This window comes from Neopelma chrysocephalum, unplaced genomic scaffold (genome assembly GCF_003984885.1).
Source record: "Neopelma chrysocephalum unplaced genomic scaffold, ASM398488v2 Primary Assembly neopelma1_66, whole genome shotgun sequence".
Lineage (NCBI taxonomy): Eukaryota > Metazoa > Chordata > Aves > Passeriformes > Pipridae > Neopelma > Neopelma chrysocephalum.
The window spans coordinates 9,390,697-9,412,207 of record NW_020897725.1 but is presented as its reverse complement, the minus strand read 5'-3'; the positions used below and the strand labels follow the sequence as shown (position 1 = coordinate 9,412,207).

At 40.0% G+C, this 21,511-nt stretch overlaps 1 protein-coding gene across 1 annotated transcript; it reads left to right on the top strand.

The window, feature by feature from the left end:
- Positions 1–1,082: 1,082 nt before the first annotated feature.
- OC90 (otoconin 90) lies at positions 1,083–21,281 on the top strand. The gene is made up of 13 exons (XM_027684387.1): positions 1,083–1,104; positions 5,089–5,148; positions 5,403–5,577; positions 9,030–9,142; positions 9,641–9,769; positions 11,274–11,315; positions 11,625–11,681; positions 13,982–14,032; positions 16,274–16,420; positions 16,793–16,891; positions 18,459–18,633; positions 19,710–19,816; positions 20,274–21,281. Exons 1-13 carry the CDS (start codon positions 1,083–1,085, stop codon positions 20,582–20,584), a joined length of 1,488 nt encoding a protein of 495 aa, XP_027540188.1. The 3' UTR covers positions 20,585–21,281.
- Positions 21,282–21,511: the final 230 nt, after the last annotated feature.

Below are 21,511 nucleotides of genomic sequence, written 5' to 3'. Positions count from 1 at the left end.
ATAACACGGGAATCAGGAGGAAAATGATGTAGAATAATCTGTTTGTGACTGTGGAATTGTAGACTAAAGAGTAGGTAAGAAATTTGGGATAGTAGACTATAAATATTTAGAGCTGTTAGATTTATAACCTCACTTCCTGATGAAATATTACAAGATTTTATAACAGAAATTAATGCAATATTTGAACTTAGAAAAGCAAATAATCATCAGGAGGTACATATTTGAAAACTGATATATAAATATTCATTTATTTGTCTGTAAAAAGCTCCATGCCTGACTTACTTGGAAAATCATTCTAAATTTAGAGTAACCTGTGACTGTAGTTAAAAAATAATCTATTACCTTCCATTTAATGAATATCAATGCAAGACTTTTAGCTTCAGAAGAATTCTTTACACATTTCTGTAAGGTCAAGCACAGCCAGAACTTGAAGATCTCCAAGCATCATGTCTATCATTAGGAAAATTTTTGATACATTAGATCAGTCTCAACACAGGTTAGAATAAATGTTTGACTACAAAGTGGGAGAGATTTTTGTGATATGAAACAAACTCATATAATGAATTGAAGATTAACTGGAGTTAATAGAAGTAATCCCAGAATATCTTTTCATTTACACAGTGTTTCATGATATCTGCATTTAAACATGCAAAGAATTGTTTAAACATCCTGTTAGATCAAGGAAAATGTGAAAACTGCAAACCAAACGAATTTTCAATTGCATCATTTTATTGCTAAATTGCACTTTCACAGAGTCTGTTGACTCACTTAAAACAACACCAAAATAAATATTTTCAGTCAGATTTGTAGAGGACTTCGGTAGAAAAAGGATACATAAATATCATCGTTTCTGTAATATGTGCATTTGCTATGATAAGGGTAAAAAATTAATTGTATCAAGCAGAAATACATTCAGGCTACAAAAGAATGATTTTCTAAGCTAATGTCTTCCCACTTACAGAGTCAAGAGATAACATTCTGCCTAATATTTTACTTAACTCACCAGGCACACCAGTCTGCTGTGTGGCTTTTTTTCTTGCCTCTGGATTAAACAAAAAATGATTGTAATTCTGCTGGTGTCTATGTCCCTGATGGTGTACAGTGGTAAGTGGCAATGTATTTTTATCATTATTTGACATTATGTCAAAATACTATTTTAAGTATGAGCATTTTGAAACAATCCTTTAGAAACATGCCTTCTCTCCCCTCAAATTTGGATGTTGGTGTTCAACATCCAAATGCACTTAAATAGGTTTATTTATGAAGTACTTATAAAAATATTTTTCTCAGGACATCTAGTGAAGCAAGAAATATTTAGTGGGGTTAAAAATATAACCAAAAAATTGTTACTTCCCTTTGCTAGCACTTGGTCTATTTAAATCTTTTGGACTCCAAAAATTGCAGGTTACATATACAGAGATTCTACTCATTAAGTACATGTGTATTGTCTTAATTCTCCAAACTACTCAGTGCATCCTGAAATATAACCCGTGTTCACATAAAGCTCCTCTTTCAAGTTTTACTATGAATAGGATTTTTTTCTTCATGTAACACATTAGATTTTATTGTTATGATTGAATGAACTTCCCAGAGACAGGGATGGGCGAACATCTCAAATTTCTGCCGTCCCTGCACTGTGTAGGAATGTCAGCAAGAGTTGTGATGTGCAAGTGAAGAGAAGGACTCTTAAAGGTCTAACACCATTTCTGGTCAATCCACGGGTTATTTCTAAAGGGAAAAATAAAAGCTCAGGACAAACTCTGCACTGACCTACTTCAGCAGTTGCCTCTCTTCTGAGGGTTGCTTGCATTAGAATTCAAAAAAACCCCTGGATCTAACACAAGAAACCACATAGGCTAAAATATATTGATGAAACTGAACTCTAAGTCTCCCCTATATGGAGAGAAATCAGTGAGAATATTCACATTTCCCACTGCAGTGATAGAGAATGCTAAAATACCTGCACCATTTATTAATTTAAAAAATTATTTTAAATTCTTAATAGAATTTTTTAATAAAATGTTTAAATTTTATTAATTTTTTTTGCATTCAAAAATGTCTAGTCACTCATAAATTTTTCTCACATATCGTTTGAAAGAGACCCCAAAAACCTCAAAAGGCTGTGCAACAGCGTTTAAATTCTTTTCACCCAGCTAAGCACAATCTGAGCACAAAGATTTTAAATGTTACCATGTTTAGGTTTGGAGAGGATAATTGATTTATATTTGTGTGAGATCTATTCTGCTGATCTCTGCTTTGAGACTGAAGCAAATATCCATACATGAAGTAGCATCTTTGAGAGGAGTTAATGTGATTTACCTTGAATAAATCAAATAGGTTGGGTTCAATGCACCCTGACTTTTCCTGGCACAATCGATATTTCTTCTCCCCAGGGATTATAATGACTGTACCTGTGCCCTGTATTATGACATTTTAATGAGACACAATTGTAAAAAAAAACAAAAAACCTGGAGGTGCACTGATGTTTTTTTGATGGGCTTTTTTTCAGGCAACACTTCAGAAAACTCTTGTCAGACTAGGAAAGTCACAGATGCAGAAACAATTTTACACGTAACTGAATGTTGAAAGAAATTCCATGGATAACATATACAAAGGGAAAGCTCAAGAGCTGGTGTATGACACAAGTCTCAGAATATGTGCCAAGTTTTTCAGCAGATTTTAGAGAAAGGTGAGAGAAGTTGACATCCTCAGGTTCTTCTGAGATTTAGAGGGTTGAGTTTTGTAGTGCAACCTTTCACTGGTTGTACAGGGAATGACATAGGACCAGTAGCTCCAAATATATGATACCGAAAGAAGACAAGAGAATAATTAATCCAGAAAGTATTTTCTCCTTGCTCCCCCCGCCCTCCCAATTTAAACGAAAGTAAGCAATCTTGTTAGCAAACATCGGTTCATTGATCTTGACTTAGTGACAATTGGAAATATTGTTCTTTGTAATGAGAGGATTAGAAGAGCCAGTGGTTTACCAAGCTGCTGCCCCCATGGCAGAGATTCTTTTCCAGGGGGAACTTCAAACATTTATGTGTTAATTGTGTGTACAGTTCAGTTTGCTGAGAAGAACTAAGTGCAAGTGAAGGATACTGGAGCAATCACGGCTTCCAGCAGCCCTGGAATATGGTTCCATCAATTTTCTCTTCTGATGCATTTCAAATCAATGGGATTTTCATGTTTTTCAAAATTTTGCTGAAAGGACTAAATGATCAATGGCTGTTCATCAACGGACACTGAGTTTGAGCCATGGTGTTATTCTGTGTGTCAAACCTGGCTCTAGATGCACTTGGTAGAACACAGCTTGGGGGAAGGATATTTGTCGTTGCAGAGGAAATACAGGTTTTAAGTCTGAAAATAAGAATCAGTTTTTCTTTAGCAAGCATATATACAAATATAGCATTCAATGCTGTTTTTGCGAATCATGCCATTATTTTGCTTGGATCTGAATTCCTTATGGCCATCAAGCTTCCAACAGACTTGTTCCAGTTCTGTGAAAAGGACAGCCTTTATCAGGAGACCTTTTCTGGATTGTGGAAAGCAATTTTTTCCCCTTGGACCTGTTGCAATGATGGACATTTCTGATGAATTGCCGTTTATCTGAAAGCTTCTTGTGACTAAGACTTTCAGGAAAAGAATACCACAAGAGGTAGCACCTCTTCCTACCTCACTCAATCCCCTATCCATATTTTGCAACTGAACTTGAGAAATGAATTGCTGAACTGTTACCATGAACATCTTGTTCATGCCACAAAAGTTGTAGGCATCCTGAGAAAGCCCTTATATGTGATTTTTAAAAAATCCTATTTTTCCTAATCCTTTGCTAAACATGGAGTTAAGCTTTACAAAAAGCTGCTACTCTGCTTTACTCTCTTTCACCTATATTTATTGCAGGAAAATGTAACAGATGAGCAAGATAACTCTTTACCAGGATCTTTTGCAGAGAAAAAGGACAGCTTTCCTAATGCCAGTTATTCTGAGACATAAGATATGCCATATAATTAACATTATGGGCTTTTTTCAGTTTTCAGTTTTTAGATTCTTGAGGCAGTAAATACCCTTGACCTACTATGTTTTTTAAACAAAAGCCAAATTTAAATAAACCCAAAGTAGCATATTTTCTTCTAAAATCATGCAGAGGAAAAGAACAGGTTAAAAAATTGTAAGGGGGATAACAAGTATTAGATTTCACTCTAATTCAGGACTTGGCAAACAGAATAAAAATGAAAGTGTTGAAAATATACCAAATATACCACAGCATCTTCAAAAAGAAAAAGAGATAATTAACTTTATAAATAAATAAATAATGATAGGAAGAGAGGCAATGAGGCAATAAGGTAATAGCCAAAAAGGACTCATAAAAACCAAACAACTTGTCTTCAGATAACCTTGGTTCAAATAAGAGCACAGGGTTACAGAGTAGAATATTTGGGGCATAGTTGGGCACTAAAATAGTTTCAAATAATTCTCCTGATTTATCCCAGTAAGGGCTAATGTTCAGGTGAGCACAGGAAGACAAAGGTTAGCACACCCTCAACAGCAATACCTGTGTAATAAAGACTGGTTTTTGAGCTGAAGTGGATGTGACTTACCTCTATGCTTCTGGGCTTTCCTGGGTGTGGGTGGAGCTGAAGAAGTGCTTCATGGCTTTGATAAATCAGCTTGTCAGTGCAGGAAGGTGTTCAAAATGCCTGCAGGATGTGGGTCATGATGAAATATATGTTGCTGGTTTACTGTGTTGTTGTGTTTTTTTTTTAAAAAAACCTTTTTCTTCTCAAATTTGTTTGCTGAGATAGGTGGCCAAGAACTGGAGCCGCCAGCATTCCTGCCAGAGCTTCTTAACACACCTGAGAGAATCTTGAGTAAGAATAGTTTAAGCTTTACTTTCTGTGTTCTTGCATGGCAGCGGGGAATCCCTCCTACTCCAGAAGCATTGCAGGGAAGCAGGCTGTGAGTAAACAGCTGGGAACTCATCTCAGAATGGTTTAACACCTGAAGCAAGACCAGGGACAGTCTGGGGACAGTTACTGTCATTTACTTTTTTTAAAATAACTGTGGTTTGTTTTATTTTTCATTTAGACAATGCCACAGTCTTCAACGGAGTCTTTCAAAATGTGGAAAGTGTTGCATTATTTTTTGGTAAGTATGTGTTCCAGTTGTACTTGAACACGGAACAGAAATCCCGTGGAGTTTGCTTTTATATGTTTACTGAGAGAGGAGTTTTTGAAGCTGTAGATTTCCCCAAAGGCTACTGTAATACTAAATACTGCTGAGTGCCAAGCATTGCTCAATGTCCCTGTGTTACTGCCTTGTTTAGGCTCCATGTTCATGTGAATGACCCACTCCTGGCTCACCTCCATTTACCATGTGTTTTATGACTGTTCCCTTTCCAGACTGCCTGGGTTCTCACTTCACCTGGTTACAGTCCATCTTCACTAACTTCCCTGCCCTGCTCAACTTTGTGAACAAGATGAAGTGTGTTACTGGGTTTTGCCCCAGGGATTTTGAAGACTATGGTTGCTCTTGCAGGTTTGAGATGGAAGGGCTCCCCGTGGATGAAGCTGATGAGTAAGTCATATCCATGAGATGTCCTTTTCTGCCCTGACTGGCTCTAAATGCCATCATGTTCTGATTATCCAAAGCATAAGACAGGTGTAAATGATTTCAAGACAGTTGTGAAAAAAAAAAAAGATTTATTTGGGGGTAAATAATTGGCTCTGTTTAATTAATCATCACTCACTTACCACTGGAATGTCTGATATGACCAAGGAAAAATAACTTCAAGTCTGGTATATCAGCCCTTCCTGTGTTATTCTTACCTGCTGGTGAGCACAGTCTGCTTTGCTGGGCCAAACCCCCGTGCCAGTTACCTTACAGCATGGCTTGGGAACAGACCTTTGTGAACAAAACCTCATTCATTCCTTGGTACTGGGGAATTCTCTTGCACACGTAAATCAGTGACAAAAACTGGAGGCCCTGTTAATAAAGAGAGTGGGGGAGCTCTAATCTGAACAGTTTGGTGGGTTTGCAGTTTTACCAAATTGTTGGTATTGAGGGCTGTGTAATAAACCAGCAATCTAAGTTCATAGTGGACTCTAACAAAAATGTTGGCATCTGAGGGAGATTTAAGCATCAGCAGAATCAGGTTACAGCTAAGTATGACTTTAGGTGGCATAAGGAGGTTAAGTAGATCATGCCCTGAGCGCCTTTGTACATGACAAGGTCGTAAGACACGGGAGCATCAAGGCCAGAGAAGAGCAATGTAGCTCAATGTTTCTTCCCAGTACCATGCACCGGGAAAAAAACCATCCAAACTCCATTCTGTGCTTTGGAGGGACTTTGCCCCAAACTCTGACTGGGCTGGTGAGAAAAAATATAATCTTGGGCCAGGACAATCAGATGATTGTTCACTTATGTCAGCAGGGGGATTAAAAGGAAATTCAAACAGAATCAAGATACATTTATGTGTTTGCAGAAAAAAGTGTTTCCAACAATATAATGTATTAATTCCCTGCATGAAGACAGCAATGGCTCAGAAAAGGCTGATGCCTATAGCTAGATGGAAATTAATCCATCCACTTTGCAGCATGGGATGGCTGGGAGAATGGAGATCTAACTCTGCTACTGGAAAAGAGCCATGGAACTTCTCTATGAAAGGTTTTCTGAACAATTGTGATGACATCCTGAAATGAGAGCTCGAGTCGGTTCAATGGATTGATACCCAAAGAGCTGAGCACCTGGGCTTTTGCTTCACTCAGCTTTATTTTAATGTAGACCAGCATAAAACCAGAAACTACAGAACCATCCATCAGCAGGTTTGTCCTGAGAAACATCCACAGACTCAGTTTGTGTTTACAAATTGGTTTCCAGCCCCAGAGGGAGGTATTCTTAGCAGCACAGAAATCTCACTGCCGTGTGCAGCGAACAGGGACTGACTATGGCTTTGCCACTGACACAGATGTACCCTTGGCTCAAGAGAACCTCCAAACCAATGGCTGTTATGTGTTTGTCCCAGAGACAGTTCCCAAAGTGTTGCAACTTTTTTCACTAACTTATTTCTTAAAAACTAGTTTAGCAATCCTTGGGTTTTGTCCCTGTCATTTCTGTTCCACAGGAAAGGGCTGAACACCTCACTGCAGGTTTTTAAGGCATTAGAAAGTGCCTTAGTGCCTATAAAACCAACCCTTTCCCATTTCCCAGAGTAGTTAATTGTCATAACTAAAGTAGGAGCCTAGTCTACCTCCACAGTCCACGTGAAAAAGAAACATGCCTGGGGACAATCCATGCCTTACAATCTCCTGCTTACAAAGGCAAAGTAAGTACATTTTCAGATTAACTGGTGCAGTAAGTGTTGATGTAATTGTGATGCTCTAAACAAACAAGAACTGTACGGAGCTTGTATTAGACTAATTATGCAGCTAGAGGAGCTTTCAGATGCTAACACATCACTAGACCTCAGGCAGAGACAGGAGTGTTTTGAGACATGTCATGAGCTAGATCATTAAAACCCTGTTCCTGATGGAGCTCACAAACTTCAGCCTCATCTCTGAAACAAGGCACGGTAGAATTTGTGGTGCAGAGGAGCCACCAGGGCCTCTCTGCTGAATGCTATTTCATTTGTTAGCTACATTAATTGGACTCCCCTGGTTGTGAGGACAAATTAAATATTGTGATCATGATTTATTAATATAGTAAGTGATTAAATATTAAATGCTTTCTAAATATAGAAAGTGAGAAAGTGCATTTGTAGCCTAGAAGGGAGCCTGGCAAGGGAAAGGTGTTTGCTCTGTGCTCTAATCACCACAGGACTGTTTTGTCCCCTGGTGCCTCAGGGCTGTGGATGATGTGTAATAACATGTTTCACTGTGCCTTTAACAAAAATCCCACATGAGCTTAACTAAATGCAACTCCTTGCTTTGTGATCACAGATTCACCCTTCCTGGCAGCAGCTGCTGGATGTGGGTGTTCATGTTGTCTTTACATTTGGCATGGTCCAGGCCAATGGCAATTCAATAACAGACCCATGTGCTGAGTCCATTTCTCTGAAATGAGGATATTTCAATCTAAATCTAACAGCACACTTCTGTTTAATCTGTACAACAATTTTACATGGGTTAAATGATGACTTCAGTGTTTTACTGGTGTTTCATTTACAGCTGATGTCAGTGTACACAGATGCTGCTATTATATAAAAGCAGATGATTTATCTGTACAAACAGCTGAAGAGAGGAGAGGATTGATGAAGACCTTGTTGTTTTACTTGAATTTTCATTGCTATTCACAGCTAAAGTGGCCATGCAGGCATTTGAGGTTTGCAGGACAGCAACTGTGTAGGAAAACACAAGGTTTCTGACTGCCTGTGTTGTGTGGTGGTAGGAGAAAGCTGCTTCACTCCAGTGTGAGAAAATTATTTTGTGGCCCTTTCCCGTAGACAAATGGTGCATTTTAATTCTAATTGTTGCATAGAAGTAAAATAAATAGAGGATGACACTACCTGTATTTATACAGTCCCAATGAGACACAGGGATTTGCAAGGCATTGCAAAGCCATTAACCCTCCATGAGTGCCAGATTCAGAGTAGTTCTCCAAATTTGCAGTGGGAAAGGTTGGGACAGGACTGGATCCAAGACCTCTAGAGTCGAGCCATGGGACAATGTTTGTCAGTGAGGTGACAGTGCTGGGAGGAAGTATTTGGGCACTGATAGTGGATTTCTTATTTAAGCTGCCTGTAGACTCCTTGTAAGAACTCAGGTACCACAGCAGGACAGAAATGTGTGGTCACCCACAGCACGCAGACCTGCTCCCACAACTCAGCGCTGAATCCAGATATATTTATCCGACTATTCTCACTCAGGGAAAGGCAGTAATCAGTCTTTCTTTTGTCTGGGGATCACACCATGGCCCCCCCTTTTCTCCTTTAGCACCTTTTACATTGTTGTGCAAGAGCAACATGGCAGCATTACACTCTGACCTCGAACTGAAACTAAATTGTGAGAACTCTCTGTTATTTCATTCTTAAGATGCTGCTTCCAGCACCGCAAATGCTACGAGGAAGCACTGGAGATGGAGTGCACATGGGACCCATCAAAGATTTCTACAGATGTCAGCTGCTCTACTGAAAACCTGACCTGTGGTGAGATTAACCTGTAACAAGAGCTAACACTGGAGCCTCACTATGACCAGAAGTGCGTTCTGGTCTATCCACCAAAAGTCATAGACAAATTAAGCAGAAACCGCCAGGGCTTGCCAGGGCTCCTGCAGCAGGCAGCCTCTCCCTGAGGTTTCCCTGACTTTTCAGGACCACTAAACACTGCTTGAGATGTCTCCACACAACAGAAATGCAGCAGATGCCGAGTAGAGACCTGAAAAACAATTCTCTTCTGAAGCGTCAAGGTCTGATTTTTATAAATGAACCAGAGAGGCAATAATCTCTTGCCAGTCATGCCAGACTTCATTGGTTTGTATTTCAAAACCAGTGTTGGACTATGAAACTTGACTGTGTTTAGCATGGAGAAGCTTAGCATAAATAGGTTTGCACTAATGAATACAGGCACAAACCTTACAGGGAGGAAAAAGCAGGTGGAAAAGGTTTTTCAATAGTGCCTTGTTTGGATTTTTGTTTTATTTCCAGAGTCTGGGGATCCCTGTGAACAGTTCCTCTGCACCTGTGACAAAGATGCCATTGAATGCCTTGTGAATGCACATATTAACTCTTCCCTGAATGGGCTGGATGTCTCCTTCTGTCCATCTCCAGTTACAGGTAATAATAAGGATCTGATCCACTGCCTCCTCCTGCCAGTTTGTCTGCCAGTATCTAATCTGACCCAAGGAGAATGAAGCAGTAGCTGGGTGCTTTCCTGCCATAAACCTGGCAGTCTGTCCTGTTCTCAGTTTCATGTGTCCTGCCCATTTACTGCTACTCAAGTGAATACCAGGAGAGGAGAAGGCAGCAGACTAATTGCTGTCCTGTAGCAGGTCCAGGAGAGGTTACTGGGATGGGGAGGGGGCTGAAGCTCATGATGAAAGAGAAAGAGGCTCGGGGGAGATCTTTTTGCTGTCCTCAGTACTTAGGTGGGGTGTGGAGAGAAGATGGAGCCAGACTCTTCCTGGAGGTGCACAGGGACAGGACAAGAGGCAAGAGACACAACAGGGAAGTTCCAGTTAGATATGAAGAAATTTTTTTCTTCAGGAAGGTCCTGTCAGCCTTGTGAGGCTTTTTGCAGCTGGAATGAACGAGTGATATGTGTGATGAGGTCATTAGCAGGAATGCTAAAGATATTGCTAGCCCAAATCTTCCCCTGAACCATGCAAAAACTAACTGGAAAAGCAAAAAACAGGCTTATTCTGGTCAGTTACTTGGTTTCCATTTTGGAAGGGAAAATCCCTGCTAAAGGTGAAGGGGATGTTTAGGTCCATTGTCATACACTGATCCCAGCTCTGTAGCTGAAATTACAGCCTTGCGAGACCAAATACCTGTCATGTGGGAGCAGGGCTGGATTAAAAACTTCATTCCTATGGATTGCAATTGGAGCATGGCAGGGGGAGGACCTTTGGACTCCCAAACTGAGGGAGATGGGAAAAAGCAACCTTAGCTTTTCTAATCCTTTTTGCTCATAGTCACAGACCTCAGTGCTGAGATCAGGCATATACCTCTATATCATGCTCTGGATGGGTGCATCCCCTCCTGAATAGGTCAAGGGTGAAGAAAATACCCCAGGCAAGTTTGCATGGAAGTCAGGTTGTTTTTTGGAGTTTGTTTGTTTGTTCTTTTTAAGACAATCTTTCACTGGGATCAGATGGTCCTAATATACAGTATGGTAGTTCCAACACACTGCAAATAAAGGGGAAATTGTTAGGTGCTAACAGGAAGATCATGCTGGTTTTACCACTGTTGATAAAGATGGATTCATTTTTAGGTCACTGGATACCTCCACTGATTTTAGGTCCTCGATTATATTTCTTAATACGAAAAAAAAGCCTTTGAATGAAACATTTTTATTTAGTGTTCAGTCATGTTATTATCCTTCTGTGTAGCTGTTCTGTTCAGTTCAGATTTTGGGGGAAAAAAAATCCTGTCTGGTAAATTTACAGGAAAAGGATTTTGGTAGATTCTTTATTACAGAAAAAAATTTTAGTGAAATGGGCATGTGTTTGACTAAACCTTTGTTTTAATAGGAATACATTCAATTAATGCCTGACCTATTCAGATCAAACAGTGACAAATCCTCTTCTCACACTTTATGAGAGACCTTTCTCTTTTTCAGAAACAATCAGCAAGAGAGAGCTGACAACACATCATACAGAGGGTAGGTCATCTCTATAATTCTTTGTCTGCAACATATTAAATTGAGACCAATTTATACTCTATGTTGCTGAGTACAATTTAGTATCAGCATGGTATAAGTACAAATCAGAATTTTAATACTGCTACTGTAATTATAAATAATTAAGTTTATATTTTCTATATTTTTATCATAAAATAACTGCACAAAAATGACAATAATAATATTTAGAAATAAGTTCTCTTTTGATGACTCTGATCATGTTATGCCAAGATGTCTAAGGAGCATCCTAAGCCATGAGTCTCTGGAGTAACAATGCTTTTCCTTTTGCAGAGCTTCTTCATCGTGGGACTGATGAAACACGGGCAGTGACTGCATCTGTGGAAGAAGGTTTGCAACTTATAGTGCAACAAGCTCTGTTTTCAGCTCCCAAAAGCTGAAAGAATACAAGCTGTTCACTTTCCTTCTGCCCTTCTAAAAGGATTGATGTAGAAGCAGATACAATGTTTTGGTGATTGAATTCAAGACTGAATGGGAAGGTGCAATTTTTCAGTTTGTGCATGTAATGTGTTTAACCAGTGTTTACAGTAAGTTTCCCAAGAGCTGAGAATGAGCACTCTACAACAAAATTTGTTTTCACAAAACAGTCTTTTTTTCCCCTGGGAACACAGGCTGGAGCAGGTGAGCTGTTTGGCAGAGATGTGCTGTATGGGTGCCAGCCACTGGACCCACAGCTAGTTGCGTATTTCTTGTCTTTAAAGAGATGTTTAATTCCACAAGATCAAGCAGGAGCATGAGGAAAGACTGAGCATAGTTTGTGGCAATGAGGCAGCAGTTTGGTGGTTTATTTACCTGTAATACAGAGATCTGGGTTGAAATCTTCTCACTCTGGTGCCTCCTGGGTGAGTCCCTAAACCATGAGACCAAGTGGTTCTTGTGACAGGCTTCATTTTTTTTCCTGCTACAATCAATGGTTGTCTTATTGAGGAGTCGATGCTTGCAAAAACTCATTGCTGCAGTATGAGAAAACTACTCTCTTCCTGCCTGCATGGTGAGCACTGCAACACGAGAGGCCAGGGACAGAAGTCACCCAAAGCCCTTGGTACCTCTGGGAGGGCACACCTGCTAAATGAGGGCCAAGTCATACAGGCAGGAAATAGAGAAGGAGACCAGTCTTAGACCAGCCATTGCCCAGTTTAGCCTCTTGCTATGAGGCTCCATCAGAAGCAAAGCCCCACTGCCATGTTCAGAGATCCCCTATCTGCCAAACATATGAGCACTGGGTGGGTGCAACCGAGCCACTACTTAACTCAGAAAATCACGGAATGGTTTGGGTTGGAAGGGTCCTTGAAGATCAGCTGGTTCCAACACCCCTGCTGTGGGCAGGGACACCTTCCACTAGACTTGGTTGCCTGGGGAGAGGTGGAAAGTCACATTTTTTTAGAACTTCAGAACCTGGTTTCAAGTTGTAGTGTGCTCCTCTCTGTGAGCCACTGCCCTAAGTGTCAATCTGGAATAATGAAAACCATACAGAATCTTACTTACAGAAACTTACTTCTGACTTTTAAAGTTTTTTTTTCTATAATTTTTTTGAAAAACAGCACAGGCATAATGTATGTACTTGAAAAGGCTGAGTGTAAGTGCTGGCTGTGCCTTCATATCTCTCCTGTATTATCAAAGTAGTTTTTTTACCAGGTATTTCTCATTTTCACCTAGCAACAGCTCCAGTTTTGGTCCATGTTTTTCTAGCTGCTTCTGGGAAGCTTGGTAATAGAAAACTGAGAACTCCTGAAGGAGCAAGAGCACCTGTATTTGCACATCTGTAGCAATCTTTTACTTCCTGAAAAACAATTACTCATGCTCTCTAAAGAGGCATAAGTCCAACATAAGGCTCAAAATATCACCAAGGGATAAAAACCTGTACTAGGAATTTTAGAAAGCTGAAAATGTATCACAGATAACATACCTAGTCAGACTTTGAAGGAGACATTTGGAGAACCACCTACCATTTAATTGTCCTCGTTCAAGCCCAAAGGAGCTTCCACTTTGACAACTCTGGAAGCTGCATTAAACACGAGCTAAGTATCACTCAGAAACTCATTCAAAGGCAAAGGCATTCTTCTTTACATCCCAAAGCCCTAACAACACACAAAAAGAGGCAGAGATGATTTTTTGGATCATTTGATAGCCATGCTTCTAATTTATCAAAAGGTAGCTGACAAATTATATTCATTTTATCAGGTAAAGAAATAAATTAGAGGTTAGGGAGTTATTTGGCCTTATAGCTGCCCACCCATAGCTGTGCAGGCAAACACAAGGTGTTCACAAGGAATGTGGCATCCTTCCGTGCACAACAGTGGGATTTCAGACCTAATCCTGTTTAGTCTATTTGTGTGTCAAATGGACTTCATATTGAATTTCCCACTTCAGTCATATTTATGCTGCTTCTTTCATAGAAACATAGAATCCTATGTTAGTGCAAAGTACATTATTTCCAAGCAGCAATGAGATTATTTTATCAACATCACTCTGTCTACAACAATCAAAACACCACTGAAAAAAATAGGCAAATCTTTCTCCATGACATGCCTGGGTCTTCCTGTTTCCAGAAAAATCTCTTCTCAGCAACTATTCATAACAGTCTGTGCTGGCAACTTGTTTTCTGAGTTTACATTTTCTGTCTTCAACAGTGATTTCTTTTGAGCCCAGTGAAATGATCTTGGTGACTCCCAAAGGCAGAGGTAAGAATCTGATTAAACTTCTGTTAAAAACTTGGTGGTCTTCACTCAAGGTGAAGATGGATTTTCATTTATGAAGCTCTGTGGTGTCACAGTCAAAAATCTGCAGCACAGCATTTCTGGATAATACCTCTACTACTTCTGCTGACTCGCACATCCTTCAGCAAACCACTTCTTTTCTCCTAATCACCCTCTTTATAAAACCATGCTAATAGTGATGTTTGTTTAAGCTTTATAATGCATTCAGGAATAGTCACTCCAGAAATGCACAGAAGAAATGCAGCAGGTAGGTCACTACCACGATGCCTCTGCTTTTTGTACAGTAACCACAAGGGACCACAGAGGAACAGCTCCTGCTCCTCCCATCCTGCCGATAAAAGGTCAGTGACCCTCAGCTTTCCTCTTTCTTTGACTGACACAGCAATTCTTTCTCTAAAAGCATCACAGTTAAAACCCTGTGCATTGTGACAACAGGGCTGCCAGAGAATCAAATTTAGATCAGGGTCAGATAGCAGATACACAAATAATAAAACTAGACTGAGAAGCATTAGCTGTTTCTTGCCTCCAGCCACTCATTTGCACTCCTCACCCAAGTATTTCTGAAAACCTCTTCACACAAGGTTTTCAGATATAATGGTTGGTGCTGTAAATTACATTCATAGCATCTGCTGCCAGAAGGGTTCACTTTGATTTTGCCTCCTCCTTTATTATAGATAATTTCATCAAATTCTTTACCAGTCTAAAACCTGTTTCAACTTTCACAGGTGTCTGTGTTTCAAGCACAGCCATACCAGTAGGTACAGCTGAAAATGGAGCACCTTGGTAGACTTGGAACTTTTCTGTAGCCCTCTTTGTGTAGAAAGGATTATCCAGGCAGGATGAAATGCACCAGAAAAATGTCAAGGAGCACTGCATATGGAAAGTAGAAAGTAATCATTTTTTGACTCTGATTACACTGAGCAGTATCCTGTCTCCCACCTCAGTGCAGAAATTTGGCATTACTGTACAAACACTGGTCAAAATCACTAAATGTTCTCTCCCTTAACTTGAATGTATCAGAAAATCTGTGTATTGTGTTCCGGGCCTGCACAGCTCCCAGGAGATTATTTGTAGTATTTATTCTTTGTGCAGAACTTCTCAAACTCTGGTTTCATTTTCTAAATCTAGCAAGAATTGCTTTCATTTCAACACATCACTGCCATAGTGGTATAAAATGTGCATCTTGCTGAGCCATCAAAACTAGTGTGTGACTATTGATCCCTTTCTGCCACCTTTCATGGGCTTTGTTGTGTTCTTAGTAGTTCTTTCATTTCTTTTAATCTGTTCTCTTATCCTATGACAGGTTATTTTCAAAACATACTAAAATCAGAATGTCAGAGAGACAGGTTTAATGAATTTGGGTTTAGTCCAATTAAAAATTTCAGTCAAAGAATTCAAAAGAAAAGCTCTTAAAATATCGAAACTGAAGCTCACTAGTATTTTCAAAGTATTTAGTTTGTGAAATGCCACATGCTTCATATTGACATTTAGAAAAAATGAAAGCATTTGATAACAGTGCTTTCTTTTACAAGCTAGCTTATATAAAAAAGGTTTAAAAACAAAAAAAGGGATGTTAAGTATCAACAAATTTAACAAAACATTCCTGCTCAACAATAAATATATACCAATTTAATTGTTAAACTAATCTCCTGAAAATAATGTATTTATATGTCAAACTTTTGCCCTTGGTATTTGCTTGTGTTTACAACCCAATAAACGTTTCAGTCACCCAGCTCTGCATCAGTCAAATAATTTCCCACTTTCACTAATGTTGTTTCACATTTTGGAACCTTCAGGTGAACACATACTTTTTTTTAAGCAATTTACTCAGAAAATGATGTCTCATGTCATCTCACCTGTGCTTTATCTCAGTACAGCTGACTAAGAAGCAACCAACATGGTTTTCAGCAACTGGCACAGCTCTTTTTCTCAGTACACATAAATAAAATCAAATAAAAAAATCAGCAGTTAAACTGATCATCGTTAAAAACAGTCCCTTCTTCTGAAAGGCAAGGGATGTGAAGAAATGACCAGTGTGGATACTCTTTGCTTTTCCAATTCTCCTGTTGAATGTTTTTTCTCTATGACCATCAATTCCCACTGGTTCTGCCTGAGGATATTACTCTGACCAGCTATCTAAAATTAAAATCTTGCTGTTTATTTTCCATGTCTTCTTCTGCTTTCCTGTTTCTGCTTGCTCAGAAGAAGATGGATTTATGGCAGCTGTGGCCCCAGTGGAAGCGATAACCACCTCCCCAGCCTCATTCCCAGGAGATATTAACTCAATGCAAGTCAAAATTGTCCCCACCGAGAAGATTTCCGCAGGCACGTCTGCAAGGACAAAAGAAAAAGGCAAGTAAAAAATGAATTTATAGCACCTAATTTATAGCACTCCCCTATTCCTGTTCACAGCGATCTGAGGAGTCAGCATTTTTCATGGATATGTAGAATAACTCTATTTTCTCCCTAAATCTGGATAGGTTACACAGAATGCAGGGTACACAACACTGAATGCCCTGGAAAGAGAAGTCTGACCGGACAAGGAAAGTTTAACTGACAAGGAAAGCTTAACTACCATTTAATGAACAGCCTCCCACTATGAATTTAAAAATTTTAGAAGATTGCCAGTTGATTACGGTTCAGAATGTGCACTTTTGGACACATCACTGAAAGAAGAATTTATTCTACCTTCACAAATCTAATCTATGCATCTGTCTTCTCCAGAGACAAGTCCTGCAAGGGGTGGCCCAAGCATAGCTTCCTCTGCAATAGCTCTGGAACCGGGGCTCTCTGACAGGGGACCCAGTGAACCTGCAGGAAAAGGTAAATAAGGGGTTATTTCCCCATTATAGCTGATAAAATATTCAGCTACCTCTATATTAAAAGTAGGTATATATTACATATAGAGAATATAGTTACTCTAAACCAGTTAGATAAGCACAGATGTATTGGTATTTATAAGAAAGGAGATGCAGACATCTGCAAAACCTTCCATCAGTTTAACCTCTTCTGCCAATGTGCTATTACTAACACTTAAAGAACCTACTTATTATTAGGTTATAAGAACATTTTTCATACAGTGCAAAACCTAAAATGAGCTCAGTGAATGTTCCCACTTGCTTTTGCTTATAGGGAGTAATCACATTTTTAAGTTACTTTGTTTTATAGCAGAAGCAGAAGCAATATTAGGAACTTCCTTGATCCTCATTCTGACCTTTTGCAAAAGTCTTGCCAGAATCAGACTTTTTCTCACCATTTCTGATTCTATTCCCATTCCTGCTCAGAGATCCCAGAAATCCCAAGACATTTCAGACCTGACACTGCTGTAAATTCACACTCATGGACTGTACCATCTATCTTGTTTGGCTTCCCAATGGAGAGAAGCAGCCCCAGAACTGGAAAAGAGCAGACATGAAGAATCAAACCAACCTTCCACCAAAGTGGAAAATTTGATTGTAAAATATCAGCTGTTAGGGAGCACATGTCAATGCATGAACCTTGTGGTTCATTCTCAGTGAATTAACATAAGAGAGTGAAGACTCAAGCAGGCATACAGGTAGAATTTCCTTTTGGAGGCAGTAAGCCAGGGTTGTCCTTGGAAGAAGCAGGGAGTCAGTCTAGAGCTGCAGAAGGGAAGGTGGGATTACTCATGGGAGCAAGGAGGATGCAGAGGGAACAGAAGCCCTCCATCTCTCTCCTCCAATCCAACCAATCAGTCCCTTCAAGTCCTTTCCCTGGCAAAGTCTCAGAAGAGGCCCCCTTGACATAGTTTTTCTGATATGGAACACTGTGTTCTCTCAAATCCTAGGAATAATTCCCACAATATCAGTTCTTCCTGAGTGGGGGGAGCCACAGAGACATTAGGATTGGGACATGGTGATGCCAAAACCTTGGCACCACAGCAGCCACTGCAACAGATCATTCCTGCATCTGGACTAGGGGGATTATAGATTGAATTGAACTATATTTCAAATGAAACCAAAAAAGATACTGCTTCCTCCAGCACAACATGGTCATTGCCCAGCTATCATTGTGCAAGCACAAGGGGTATTTGCTGAATCAGCCAAGACAGAAGCCACTGAATACTCAGAAGAAAAATTTAGCTATGAAGGATTACAAAGGACTGCAAAGTATTCTCATTGCAATCCAATTTGACTTGTAATTTTATTTTCAGAGGAAATCTCTCTCCCCTTTAAATATTTCCCTATCCTTCTGCTGTCTTGCTCAGCAGAATTCTAAGAGCCATAATTCATGGACTGGAGCAATAATTTACAGATTATAAAGTGTTGTCTTTCAAAGTTTCTGACAGCTCTGAAAACACTTCTGTCATCACAAGGGAGCCCCCAAGCAGTGAAAACACGATGTGTCAAATAACAACTTTGCTTTACAGTGTGTGAGCGATTAACCTTTCTGCAAGAGAGGGGAAGTGGAAGAGCGAAGAGGGAGCTGCCCCAGCTTGGAGAAATGCTGTTCTGCTTAACTGAGCGATGCCCAGAGGAATTTGAGTCTTACGGTTGCTATTGTGGCCAAGAGGGAAGAGGTCATCCCACCGATGCACTGGACAGGTGTGGGCTCTTCTGTGTTTGCCATTAACTGTGGGCGTTATCGTGGTGCCCAAGGACTAAAAAAGATCAGTGCGTCTTTTGTTGGGCATTCCATAGCTATGTATCAGCAGTCAGGTCACATTTTGGGGAAAAAAAACCCACTTAAATACGTAACACATGAAATACTCTGATGTCACTAAGACCCATTCTACTGTTGTGACAGTGTTTTGGAGAGGACTTACTAACTCGAAATAAGAAAGGAGAATGATGACAGGTAAGCAGAGTAGAAGGAAGGGTATATGAAAAGGGATGAGGACAAGTGAAACTTGGCTAAGAGGTGGTTTGGAAAGTGATTTATGAAGAGAAGAGTTAACATCCACCCACTGCACTGTCCTTCAGAAGAGAGAAGAGCTGGAACGAAGTCCCCCTGGAGCTGCAGCCCAAAGCCCTTCCATGGCCGACTGTGTGCTGTCATGGCACGGCTGTCAATGAGGAATAATGCAGAGAATTCAACCAAAGTAAAGAAATCGATTCTGAGAGTGTTCTATTTACAAATAAAAATCTGTCCCTCTGTGGAAGTTCATGATACTTGGGGACACATCAGGTCTAAATATAGCACCTGATATACAGCACACACCTTTTTCCTACACTTGCACACAAGTAAGGCTGCCCATCCATGAAAAATTAGGCTAGATGAAGGCTAGTGATTTGGCTATCGTGATGTAGTTTTCATATTTTCAGCCAAGATTTGAATACTGGAAGACACTTCTCATGGCAGATTAGGTCATGGTCACAAATGTAATTATGTGCCTTTAAATTAAAACACCCCCCCCTAAAAAACAACAGCATTGTTAAACACGTGATACCAAAGGAATTAGGAAGGAGGAAGAAAAAGTAGGAGCAAGTATAGAAGGTAAGCAGGAACAGTTCGGGTTTTCTTCTTTATAGAAAAAAAATCCATGGTATGAAAATTTCTATAATTTCTAAAATTTCTTAGTTTTAATGGGCATTGAAAATAAAGACCTACAAATAATTGTGAGCACTCTGGGATGCAGGAAGTCTAAGTATTTTCCATTTACATTTACTGTTTATTTTAGATGCTGCTTCTCTCATCACTGTTGTATGGAACAAGTTAAGAAACTTGGATGTCATGCAGAAAGAAGTTCCAGATCTGAAGTATTATGTATTGATCATATGCCAAAATGTAAGTTTGTGTTAAGAGGAAATTCTCATGTCCTGACAGTCTATCAGCATGACAGACTGAATGCCACCATGACTGAGAGCTGCTAGGGCTGAGTATAGAGACAGAAATATTTAGTTTACAAAAAGTTTGCAACATTTACTTTAAACTAGAGCTTTTTTCCTAATTGAGACAAAGATTATTAAACCACTGTGCATGATGTGACCAGATCAGGTTGAAAAAATTACATTCAGACATTTTGTAATTGCAGACACGAGTCAGCTCTTTGTGTCTATACATTCACAAATTCAACTAAAGCCAGTCAGACCTTCTGCTGCTGAGCACCTTAGTGTCAGGCTTGTATTTAGATGGCTAAAGGTGAATTTGGAGACTAAAATTTGAGGCAGATTTGAAAATTTTATCACACATTGACTAATTTTTACTGCTTTCAAACATTAATTCTTAAACTATTCTTTTTAAGGCATTGGTTGGAGCATATGTGAGAAACTCCTCTGTGCTTGCGACACGGCGGCGGCCGAGTGCATGGCCTCTGCCTTCTTCAATGAGAGCCTGAAGCTTCCACATGGGCAGGAGTGCCGGGAGGAGAAAGCCTCCTGTCAAAGTGACCCTTATGAAAGGCCCCCAATAGGCACAGAAACAGGCACAGGTGTTTCCAGCTCCGAGGAGAGCAGTGAAGAGGAGGGTCCACTGCGGAGACAATTTAGAAGAGCAAAGAGAGGGACACACCATTCCGTTGGGAACTCCAGAACTGTGGGACGTGGAGGCAGATAACCAGCCACCTTCATGGGCTTGGGAAGCAGCACAGAGCCTTTTGCAGTCAGCCACCATGTACCTTACTCCTCCTTACCCTCTACAGACTGCCTTACACAGCACACAGATGATGTAATCATAGACTAGGTATTAGAGTTAGGCTGTATTAACTCATTACTGTAGGGAGGTCAGCACTACGGACCATCTATCTAGGTCAGATACAACACCAAATAATTATTTGACAGTGTTCTGTATAATTTCACTTGATTTTTATGTAAAACCTGTTCTGATCACAGACTGATTTTTGTTAACTGTGTGCTTGGTTCAGACTGGATCTCACTGATGGTGGCTAAGTATTTCAGGTTTTTAATTAAACCAATCTGCAACTACTGCAACTCCTTTTGCAGACATTCTTCCTTTACTGAGCTTAGCAGGAAACACCCAGAAGGAAAGCTAAAGTAATTACATGAAAATGAGCTCCTTTTTCCATTCCTGTGTGTGACTCACTTCTGAGGGGAAGAGAAGGTCCAAAATGCTGGACAGACCCTTCTCTTAGGGAAGTTTCTTGCCTCCCTGGGGCCCAAGTTAAGGACATCACTAGGAAACTTCCCAGGTTGGTATGACCCTTGGACTATTACTCATCACTGTTCTTCCATGTGGGGGGCGATGAAGTCATGATGTGTAATCCAAGGGTGATCAAGAGAATTCAGCACCTTGGAATGGTTGGTCACGGAATGTGGAGCACAGGTAATTTTTAGCACTATCCTTCCAGAAACAGACAGACCCAGTCTATTAATATCTGTCTCCATGGCTGGTGTCACCGCCAGAATTTTGGGGTTTTCTGGTAATAGCACCAGGCCTGCTGGTGTCAGATGGGATTCACCTTTCTCACAGGGGAAAGAGGGTTTTTGTTCATGAGCTATCAGGGCTGACAAGCTTTAAAACAGA